The sequence below is a fragment of the Dipodomys merriami genome, unplaced genomic scaffold, assembly GCF_024711535.1.
Source record: "Dipodomys merriami isolate MVZ:Mamm:240054 unplaced genomic scaffold, mDipMer1.0.p SCAF_2314, whole genome shotgun sequence".
NCBI classification, from domain to species: domain Eukaryota; kingdom Metazoa; phylum Chordata; class Mammalia; order Rodentia; family Heteromyidae; genus Dipodomys; species Dipodomys merriami.
In genome coordinates this window covers 753-12,436 of record NW_027203732.1, presented here as the reverse complement: position 1 = coordinate 12,436, position 11,684 = coordinate 753, and the positions used below count along the sequence as shown (strand labels likewise).

Here is an 11,684-nt window from a genome sequence, read left to right as displayed (position 1 = left end):
TTGTTTTGTCAGGCCCGGAGGGCTGTCCCTGAGTCTCTTTGCACTCAAGGCTAGTGCTCTACCACTTGAGCCAAAGAGCCACTTCCAGCTTTTTCTGAGTAGTTTATTGGAGATAAGAGTCTCACAGACTTTCTTGTCCAGGCCGGCTTTGAACCTTGGTCCTTGATCTCAGCCTCCCAAGTAGCTAGTATTATAGGTGGGAGCCACCTACTCCAGGCACTGTTTTTGATTTCTACATCTTTTGTCATTATGGGTAAGAGGGAGCACAGAAAGCTGGGGACAAAGGATGAACCAATGCAGCAGTGATACTCACTCGACACTATGTTGAAAATGAACTATACACCTGTGCAGGAGGAGTGGAGGGAGGGAAAACTGGGAGAAAACAAGGGAAGAAGTGACATTGTTCAAAAAGAAATATAAGCTGGGAAGGTGATTCAGTGGTAGAGCACTTGCCTTGCATGCATGAGGCCCTGGGTTTGATTTCTCAGCACCACATAAGCGGGAAAAGCCAGAAGTGGTGCTGTGGATCAGAGTGCTAAGCTTGAGCTGAAGAGCTGAGAGGCAGAGCCCAGGCCCTGAGTTCAGGCCCCACCACCTCACCACTACCACCACCACTACCAACAACAACAACATAAATAAATAAATAGAAGAGGCAGCAATACTCAATTGGAAATGTACTCATGTAACTGTAATCCCTCTGTACTATATCTTTACAACAAAAAAAAATAAAAAAGAAAGAAATGTACTCATTGTCTGACTTATATAAATGTAACTTCACTGTACATCACCCTTACAATAACAATAAAAAATAAAAAGTAAAAAAGTAAACATTCTAGGCCTTCTCCAATCCTCTTGAATCTAAACTTTCAAGGAACAGGTTGAGCAATTTTCTTTTTTTTTTTTTTTTTTTTTTTGGGTCCGGTCGTGGGGCCTGAACTCTGGGCCTGGGAGCTGTCCCTAAGCTCTTCAGCTCAAGGCTAGCGCTCTACCACTTGAGCCACAGCGCCACTTCCGGCTTTTTTCTTTTTGCTTATGTGGTGCTGAGGAATTGAACCCAGGGCCTCATGCATGCAAGGCAAGCGCTCTACCACTGAGCTACCTTCCCAGCCCCTTGTGCTCATGAGCACAACTGCCTGCATCCAGATGCCCCAATGGTTATTAACAACGCTTTCTTCTAAGTTCCCACACACAGTCAAATCACGTGCTGGCTGGTTCTGTTGGGTGCCCTTGACCTTTGATCCCAACTAGACAGGCAGGCTTCTTTTATATCTTGTATATCTTATCTTTTATGGAAGTTTTATGTCTTTTATATCTTATCTCACAGTGATCCTGATCCTCACAAAGGATGGATTATTAAAACTCTGTTCATTATGGGGTTGAGGAGTAGCTGATATATAATTACTTACAATCAATTTTTGTTGTTGTTTTTTTTTTTCATGGCTTTTTTTTTTAATATTATTTTATTTTATTTGAGAACATACTGTACAGAGGGGCTACAATTACATGGGCAGGATAATGCATACATTTCTTACCAAGCATTGCAGCCTCCTCCTTTGTTTACCCTTCACCTCCCTTCCCAGCCTCCCCCCTCCCCCCACCCAATTATATCCCCCTTCCCCCCCCACCGACATTGTAAAGCTGGTTTTGACATGACATTTTGTACTTCTCATTGTTGCAACAGGTCCACCTGAATCCTTAAACGACTTGTTTTGTAATAAATGCTTATTTATCACAAATGTAGCAGATTGAGTAGTTGTCATGTATTGGGAATTACGTTCTTTTTGGTATGTGTAAATTCACTTTGCAATCTTAAACATAATTATGTTTTAGTAGGGAAAAAATACACAGAACATACACAGTTAGAATTTTAAGATCCTAAAATAATATCTGGATTTTGAGAAGTACCATCATTTTTTTTGCCCATAATACTGTGTAGGAAGGACCTATTGGAGGCTAGGAATGTGGCTTTGTGGTAGAGTACTTGCCTAGTATGCATGAAGCCCTGGGTTTGATTTCTCAGTACCACATAAACAGAAAAAGCTGGAAGTGGCACTGTTGCTTAAGTGGTAGAGTACTAGCCTTGAGCAAAAAGAAGCTCAGGGACAGTGCCCAGGCCCTACATTCAAGCCCCAGGACTGTTAATACACACACACACACACACACACACACACACACATACACACACAAATGAAACATGGGCTGGTTCTGTTTAATGATGGATCTATTGCTACTACATGTTTACATGTGGGGTCAAGTTTGGGAACAATCCATTTCAAACTGAATGACAAGTTCTATTTTGGAGGGCTAGGAATGCAAGAATCAAATTGACTGGCTGGTTTAAAACAGGTAGTCTAAACCGGGCATCCGTGGCTCCCACCTGTAATCCTAGCTACTCAGGAGGCTGAGATCTGAGAATCACCAGTTCAAAGCCAGATGGAGCAGGAAAGTCTGTGAGATCTTATCTTTAATAAACCACCAGGAAACAGGAAGTAGCACTGTGGCTCAAGAGGTAAAGTGCTAGCCTTGGGCTGAAGAGCTGAGGGACAAAGCCCAGGACCAGAGTTCAAGCCCCATGACCCGTCAAAAACAACAGCAACAACAACAAAAAGAAAAACAGGTAGTTTATATACTTATTCATTTATCTAGTCCATATCTATCTTGTATGTGTGTGTTATTGTTACTATTATGTCATTTTTTTGCTTTCATATAAATAACTAGAGCTAGAGTTATCAAGAAACTTTTGCCCCCAAAATAACAGAGTTACAGTGCTAATCCAGGCCTACAGATGTGTGAGGACATTGAAATCCTTCTCCCCCACTCAGCAGTGGCTTGGGGGGGGTGGGGAGGTAACACTGCAGATTCAACAGGGTAGTGACAAGACAGTGTGACAAAGGGCCAAGGAGCCTCAGGGCTTAATTTTTCTCCAGAGGATTGTTTTCTCAGCAAACTAGATTCCCCAAACCACAGCTGTGTCTTTTTTGGAGGAACAACTAAGATTTAACCTATTCCTCTAAGAGATGCTGTGCTCTTGGGCTCTGAATTGCAGAAGTTTTAGGAGCACCATTTTTGTTGGAAGACCCTGCAAACCAGTTCCTTCGTCTCAAAAGACATGCATATTCGCAAGATTGCTGGGATCCAGATCACAGTCCTAATGGATGGAGACTCACACTGGCTGACCAGGTACTTGTATTGGGAAAAATAGGCCTTCATCATTGATCTTTCTAAATTTACATCACCTCTCCAAACATAAAGCTACAACTAGCCTAATTTTCATTTGTCCTCTATCTTTTCTGAGTCATACTATCCCTGCCCACTCTGTAAAGTAAGCTTTCATCTAATAAATACCATTTCTTACTTAAAGACTAAACTTAGCTATTCTCTCTGAACTCTTCCTCTTCCTTTAAAGACAGCATTGGTCCTTCTTTTTTCTCTCTCCTTTGTGTGCTATTTGCCCATGAAGAGCTCTCAAAGTGTTACATTTGTTTTATGTACCCAACCTCTCTACCTAGATTACAAAGGTAAGGTCCATATCTTATCCATCAAGCTAATTATTCCTTGGACTTACAAAATGACTGTTATGTACCAAGGCTTAATGACTTACTCTGTGTTCATCTAGGTGGATAAATGGATAATGGTCCCATTTGAGTTTACTCTGTTAGTTGTTCAGTGGCTAATTTTCTTGTGTGACAATTATCCAACCCTTTAATGTTTTTCCTTCATTTGCTTGCCTTTTGTATGAGTTCCTATTCATTTGCAATTTTACTTGAAGATAATAAAGAAGGAACTTGAATTAGCCAGTTTTATCTCCTGTTTGTTTTTCTGATGAAAGAAGACTGAAACACTGGGCAAACAAAATTGTTAAATTATCTGAGGATTCCAATTATTCCTGATTTCCCTCTTACAATTTTGCAATTTGGGTGGAAAAAGCTATATAACTATTTATTACTTAATTACTTTATTCATCTTTCTTTTGTCCATATATATGTATGTATATATGTATATATATATGTATATATATCAGGCTCTTAATATCAGCAGAATTGAGGGTTGTACAAAATCATAAAAAATTGAATTTTCTTATTTTCATGTAGTTCCAATCCTACCATTCCCCCACATGGCTGCATTTTATCTGAGCTACCAAGATTAGCTTATTTCTGCTTAGCATTTGTTAATGAAAACCACCAGCCTGAATCATGTATCTTGTTCTATGTCTGATTTTTTTTTCTCCAACAGGCATCATTTAGAAGTATGAAAACAAGACATTTGTTTATTTGGCAAATTAAATAATTACATAGGCTGGCAGGCTGTGTCTTCTCTACGGAATGTTGAAATTTTCAAGCACATTTCCTGCCTGTAATTGTATACCAGTTCTGTAATCAACTGACAGGTTCTGTAATATAACAGGACTATCACACTGATTCTTATTGTGACCCTACCAACATTGCAACACACTTGAACATTAGCATGTGCATTTCAGACGATCTGAAAGAGTGAAAAGCAAACCTTTGTTGGCATATGTCTGCCATTATATTTGTCCCATCTTTAAGGATATCTTTTAGATAATCAGAATAATGATTGTAACATGTATGCTACACATTCAGAGATTGTGACTTGGCTTTCTTTTGTTGCAGGCTCAGGAAATATGGGCTTCTTTGAAAACAATTGTACATTATTATATGGACATGAATACCTTCACTTTTGATATATCCAGTACCCAGTAAATATACTTTGCTAGACAAAGCCGAACAAAGGTCCTGGGAGTCAGTATGATCATGAGCCAAAATCATCAGCTTTGGAGAAACGGGAACAACTCACAGCCATTTACTAGATATGCATTATGTCTATATCACAGAGTTGTTGAACAGAGAAATCACAAAGGCCTGTATGAAGACCTAGAATTAGGTCTCAGTAACTGCTTGTTCATGAAATGAATTCTAAAATCAAGGACTTTTGTTAGAAAAGAGAAGATTAAAAAAAAAAAGTAGTGTCACTAAACCACTGTTCATAGCTTTGGATTTCTGATTTCTATTGACTCTTCTTTGAGAAGGGTGTGTTTGTGTGTGTGTGTGTGTGTGTGTGTGTGTGTGTGTGTGTGTGTGTGTGTGTGTGTGTGTACACAGGCTTGAACTTAGGTCCTCAAGCTCTTCATGGCTTTCTCCCTCAAGGTCAATGCTCTACCAGTTGAGCCTTACCTCCACTTGTGGCTTTTTTTGCTGGTTAACTGAGAATAAGACTTCCATAAGCTTTTCTGCCTGAACTGGGTTGGGACCATGATTCTCAGATCTCCACCTTTTGAGGAGGTAGGATTATAAAGGTGAACCACCAGGTCCTGGCTAAGACAGTTCAATGGGGGGGGGGGAGGTTGTGGGGCTTGAATTCTGGGCCTGGGTGCTGTCCCTCAGATCTTCAGCTCAAGGCTAGCGCTCTAGCACATGGAGCAGCAGCACCATTTCCAGTTTGGGGGTAGTTAATTGGAGATAAGAGTCTCATGGACTTTCCTGCCTGGGCTGGTTTTGAACTGTGATCCTCAGAGCTCAGCCTCCTGAGTAGCTAGGATTATATGCATGAGCCACTAGCACCTAGCTGACAGTTCTTTCTTTCTTTATTTTTTTGTCGGTTGCGGGGCTTGAACTCTGGGCCTGGGCACTGTCCGTCAGCTCTTCAGCTCAAGGTAAACGTTCTACCACTTGAGCCACAGCACCACTTATGGTTTTCTGGTGGTTTATTGGAGATAAGAGTTTTGCAGCCTTTCCTGCCCGGGCTGGCTTTGAACTGCAATCCTCAGATCTCAGCATCCTGAGTAGCTAGGATTACAGGCGTGAGCCATCAGCACCCAGCTAGTTCATTTTTTTTTAATTCAGAGAAAAATGAATATCTTGAATGGAATTGGTAACCTCTGCTGGTTTTCAGTATTTACCACTTCCTAAAGCTAGACTATTTTAAGAGGATACTTTTGAAACTTTTCCCATCAAAGGCATGCCGTCGAGTGTACTGGAGAATACAAAACTAAATCACACTGGGTCACAGATGATGACAGGGATGCACCAGAAACACTAATCTGTGAGTGCCAGCTTCCAATGTGGCTTTATACAAGGTACATGCTTTAGGTTATGCCCCAAAACAGCTTAGTACTTGATTTAATAAGCAATAACATTTTATTGTGATGATTAACTATATTACATCTTTGTCAACCCAACAGAAAAATTGACTCCAGAGAAAACTGGACCTCAGTTCTCAAGTGACTTTCCATACAAATGTAGGATAACACTTCAGTTTTTCAAAGTACAATCTGTAAGAATGTCCTCCTTAAATCAAAGATAAGGGGGATTGTTATCTTCAAAAGTCTATTTTTTGCCATCTATCTAGGTCAGTTGTTCTCTGGGACAATAGCTTTTGGATGATGAAGTAAAATCAAACGTTGTCTCAAGACCATAGACGACCTTTGTGGGCTTAAGTACTTTTTCAGCATCAGGGAAATCAGGAAAATCACACTCCAAGAAGCTGTGAAACTGTAAGACTTTACCTACAGAACTTTCTTTAGCTTCAGGGGGTCTGGCAGTTGTTCAGTACTGTGTACTTTCTTTCCCACTGCCTAGAGGCCTCTTCAATGAGAAATCAAGGCTACTTTATAACTTCTTGTGATAATGATTATATATTGCTAATAAACAGAAATAATTTTGTATCAAAATACAACTGAATGAGGCCAAGGGTGTAAGTTGGTGGTATATTATTTGCTTAGTAGGAAATAAGTCTAACATTGTTTCTGGGTATGATGGCTCATGCCTATCATTCTAGCTCCGCAAGAGGCTAAGATCTAAGGATCATGGTTTGAAGGTAGCCGAGGCAGATAAGTCTAAAAGATTCTTATCTCCAATTAAGAGGTATGGCTCAGATGGTAGAGCACTAGCCTTGAGTAGACAAAGCCATGAGCGTGTGCAAGGCTCTGCCCTAGTACTGTCACACGCACACTCATAAAAGATCTTCCAGGACTGGGAATGTAGCTTAGTGGTAGAGTGCTTGCCTAGTATGCTTGAAGCCCTGGGTTTGATTCCTCAGTACCACATAAGCAGAAAAAGCTAGAAGTGGTGCTGTGGCTCACGTGGTAGAGTCCTAGCCTTGAGCAAAAGAAGCTCAGAGATAGTGCCCAGGCCCTGAGTTCAAGCTCCAAGACTCACACACACAAAAAAAGATCACCAATAAATGTCTTTACTATTTCAACAATTATATATGTCTTCCTACCAGAAGGTCTATTTAATCATTTAATGAAATATTATAGGGATATCATTTAATGAAATATTATAAAAATAGCTGCAAGCCCCAATTACCTAATGGATAAGACACTGACCTCTAAAAGAATAGTCCTAAAAGAATATCTATATATCAAAAGTCTCTCAAAACATAAAACCAGTAAGAATGCATAGGATTAAGTAGTTATGAAGGCTCACAAGGCCAAAGTCTGCATGGTAAGCTGGTGGTGTGCTGAAGACTGCAAAGAAACAGTTTGTGTTATACAGCATGGTGGCAGAATTCCCTTTTCTTTGCTGATGATAAGTAAGTCCTTCTTTTGATCTATTCAATCCTTAACTGATTGGATGAAGTCTCCACTATAGAGTAGTGGAGTTCACTAGTTTCAACATAAATTTTACACAAATATACCCTCACAGAAGCACATAGAACAATATGTCCACCATATATTCCAGAACAATATATTCTACCACATGTCAGGACACCAATCAAGTTCACATATAAAAGAAACTATTGCAACTGTGTCTTAGATTGGATGCACACAACACATCCACTTACACAGCTATAAATGGGGCCAAATTTGGTGCAGAAAGAGGAAAAGGCTTAATTCACTTTGTTCTGTGTAAAATAAAGATGCTGGATGGATTGTGCATCACTAAAGAGATGAAAATGTAAGCTGCCAAGTTGATTGTGGTATAAATAACACCGAGAAGCAATTGTGTAATTAGGATGTTATGAAACAAGCATGCAGAGAAGTTTCTTCTCCAAATGTAAATTTTATGAGAAACTATTAGAAATTCACATGGCATCAGAAAACAGACAGACAAAACAGTAAAAAAAAAAAAAAAAAAAAAAAAACCAAAACAACCGAGGCTCTAGTAAAATAATTTGCCTAAAAATCTAGTACCCAACTATTACAGAATTGAGTAAAGTATGGTGGGTACACAACTTTTTCAGGCTATGGCTTTTTAGACAGGACTTAAAGACACTCAGATACTACACTACATATTTAATGACTAATGCAAAAATTACTGAAGCCAAAGCATCTCTAAAGTCAGTGCTTGAAGAAATTAATTAATTAGTTATCTAGATTGCTTGATTTAACTGATTATTTCAAAATAGTATGTGAAATGATGCGTTGATGTAAGTGAGGTTTTGTTATCCTTATTTTATTTTGTGTCTGCAAGTTATGGGTTTGGGTTTTGGTTTCTTGAAATGAGTCTCAGTATGTAGCCCAAGCTGGCCTCCAATTTTCAATTCTCCTGACTCAGTCTCAGCTAGGATTATAGGCATGCACCAACACCATGCCCAATTTATGTCTCTACTTTATAAATCCTAGGTGTGCCTATTTGGAGTTTTGTTTTCAACTCCCTTAGGCCACTAGACTAAAGCCATCTACACAACATTAAGCAAGATAAACAGGGGCGATTCTTTTCTTCACTAATTTACAGACTGCATTTGACTTCTTTTTTTTTTTTTTTTGTTCTGGTTGTGGGGCCTGAACTCTGGGCCTGGGCGCTGTCCCTCAGCTCTTCAGCTCAAGGCTAGAACTCTTCCACTTGAGCCATAGCGCCACTTCCGGCTTTTTTCTTTTTACTTATGTGGTGCTGAGGAATCGGACCCAGGGCCTCAGGCATGCAAGGCAAGCGCTCTGCCACTGAGCCACCTTCCCAGCTCCTGCATTTGACTTCTGTGGCTGTGATTTTCACATATACTCATGCCATGTTAAAAATGTAAATACTGTGGCTACTGAATTCTCTTGAAGTAGAAGGTTTCCTTTCTCAGCTCTATAAGGAACCATGGTGATTTGTCCTCTTCATCTGATTAATTAAATAAGCCCATTATTGGAAGTGACTGAGCATGACATTCCCACTAAATTTAAACTCTCAAGAGCCTTTAGTCCTAAATTAAGGCCCAGCAGCCATACCATATGTATGTAATTTCCTATTTTCTCATATCTTCTATAGAACAAGTGGACCAATAGGCTAGGGACCAGGGATCAAGCTGACCCTTTATAGGGTATTTTGGACATTCGAAGCTCCTAGAATGCCAGTAATGCTGATTCACATGATCGCCTAGTGGGCATTACAGTGCTAACTTAGACCAAGGAAACAATTGCAATCTTCCATATGATGGAATAAGCATGGTTCTAGGCTTAGTATATAGCATGTTCAAAATTTCCTGTTAAACTTTGACCTTTTAAAAGTATTTGTTGAACATTGAGATATCACCTCACTCCAGTTAGAACAGCAAAAATCAAGAACTCTAACAACAACAGATGCTGGAGGGGATGTGGACAGAAAGGAACCTTACTTCATTGTTGGTGGGAATGTAAACTTGTTCAACCACTTTGGAAAGCAGTATGGAGGTTCCTCAAAAGACTTCACATAGATCTCCCCTATGATCCAGCAATCCCACTTTTGGGCATTTACCCAAATGTTTACAAACAAGACCACACTAAAGCTACCAGCACAACTATGTTTATTGCAGCATTATTTACCATAGCTAAGATATGGAACCAACCCAGATGCCCCTCAGTAGATGAATGGATCAAGAAAATGTGGTATATATACACAATGGAATTCTATGCCTCCATCAGAAAGAATGACATTTCCCCATTTGTTAGGAAATGGAAAGGTTTGGAAAAAATTATATTAAGTGAAGTAAGCCAGGCCCAAAGAAGCATAGGTCCCATGGTTTCCCTTATTTGCAATATCTAGTATAGGTATGAGTCAAGCAGAAAAGGTCAGATAATGTGATGTTAGGAAAATGAACCCTTAAATATGTATTTTAATGTTTTCGTTTCTTTCATGCATATGTTTCTAATGCATTTATAAGATTATTTCTTTGTTGCTTTGTATGTCCCTCCCCTACAGTGTAACCCCCGCCTTCACTATATTTGATGTCAGTATAACATGTGGAGGAGATGGGGGCAAACAAGTCGTTTAAGGATTCAGGAGGACCTGTTGCAACAATGAGAAGTACAAAATGTCATGTCAAAACCAGCTTTACAATGTCGGTGGGGGGGGGGAGGGGGGTATAATTGGGTGGGGGGAGGGGGGAGGCTGGGAAGGGAGGTGAAGGGTAAACAAAGGAGGAGGCTGCAATGCTTGGTAAGAAATGTATGCATTATCCTGCCCATGTAATTGTAGCCCCTCTGTACAGTATGTTCTCAAATAAAATAAAATAATATTAAAAAAAAAAAGTATTTGTTGAGACAAATACTGCACAAAGTACTAGCCAATTTATCTTGTTGAATTATAACAATCTGATAAGAGAAGCCCTTTTATAGATAAAAATGCAACTATCACTTAAGAATGTCTGGACTAGGGGCTGGAAAGGTGGCTCAGTGGTAGAGCGCTTGCCTTGCATGCATGAGGTCGGTCCTGGGTTCAATTCCTCAGCACCACATAAGCAAAAAGAAAAAAGCCAGAAGTGGCGCTGTGGCTCAAGTGGTAGAGTGCTAACCTTGAGCTGAAGAGCTGAGGGACAGCACCAGGCCCAGAGTTCAGGCCCCATGACCAGACCCCCGCCCCCCACCAAAAAAAAAGAATGTCTGGACTTGGGAGTTTCACTGACTCCATCCAATCTTATATACAACATGTACCTCTCTGGACCTCAACTTCCTCTTAGTAATATAGGAATAATTGAACCTACTCACTGTGAGGAATAAGCAGGATAATACATATAAAGCAGGTAGAGCACTGGCTGCGTTCAGCTAAACATTCATTAAAATTTCCAGTAGTAGTATAGTAGTACTTGCAGTACTAGCAGTAGTAGTAGCTTTCCTAAGGTTGCATGACAGTCTATGACCATTTTTGTATTCCACAATTCACTCTAGAACTCTGTTATCCATATTTCAGAGCTGTCCACTATCTGGCACCTTTCCTATTATTTCATCTACCCTTTCAAATATCTTTCTTCCTGATGCCATTTGGTGATTCACTTATTCACCAATTTAACAAACACCATTGCCTGCTTTCTTTGATATACTTATAATGGAAATTTAAAGAGGATTAAGTCATATCCCATTCCTCCGAGAGTCTTACTTTCACTTCATTCAGTAGGTTACAAGCCCTGTGTTCAAGGAAAAGAAAACTTACTCAGCCCAGGAACTCAGGAAAGTCATCCTTGAGGAGGAGGCTTTAGATGTGGGTTTAGTAGGGTGCACAAAGCTAACACTGGTGGCTTATACCTGGAATCCTAGCTACTAAAGAATCTGAGATCTGAGGGTCATAGTTTGAAGTCAGCCTTGACAAGAAAGTTTATGTGAACCACATAAGCTGCCTCAAGGAAGTCGAGCAGAAAATATCAGGGATAGCACCCAGGCCCTAAATTCAAGTCTCAGACAAAAATATTAAATAAAATAATCATAACTGTTTACGCTTTGGTGTCATTTGTTTCCAAAAAATATGAGTTTCTTACTATTCCAGCTTTGA

At 39.8% G+C, this 11,684-nt stretch overlaps 1 protein-coding gene across 1 annotated transcript; it reads left to right on the top strand.

Annotated features, from left to right (window-relative positions):
- The first annotated feature begins 249 nt into the window (after window positions 1–249).
- On the top strand, window positions 250–4,721 carry CUNH3orf85 (chromosome unknown C3orf85 homolog). The gene is made up of 3 exons (XM_070033810.1): window positions 250–253; window positions 3,047–3,180; window positions 4,632–4,721. Exons 1-3 carry the CDS (start codon window positions 250–252, stop codon window positions 4,719–4,721), a joined length of 228 nt encoding a protein of 75 aa, XP_069889911.1.
- Window positions 4,722–11,684: the final 6,963 nt, after the last annotated feature.

What these genes read in the sequence shown, in the direction of transcription:
- CUNH3orf85 (XM_070033810.1), top strand. An exon ending in GACTCACACTGGCTGACCAG is followed by an intron (nt 3,181 to 4,631) that starts GTACTTGTATTG and finishes CTTTTGTTGCAG; the next exon opens with GCTCAGGAAATATGGGCTTC.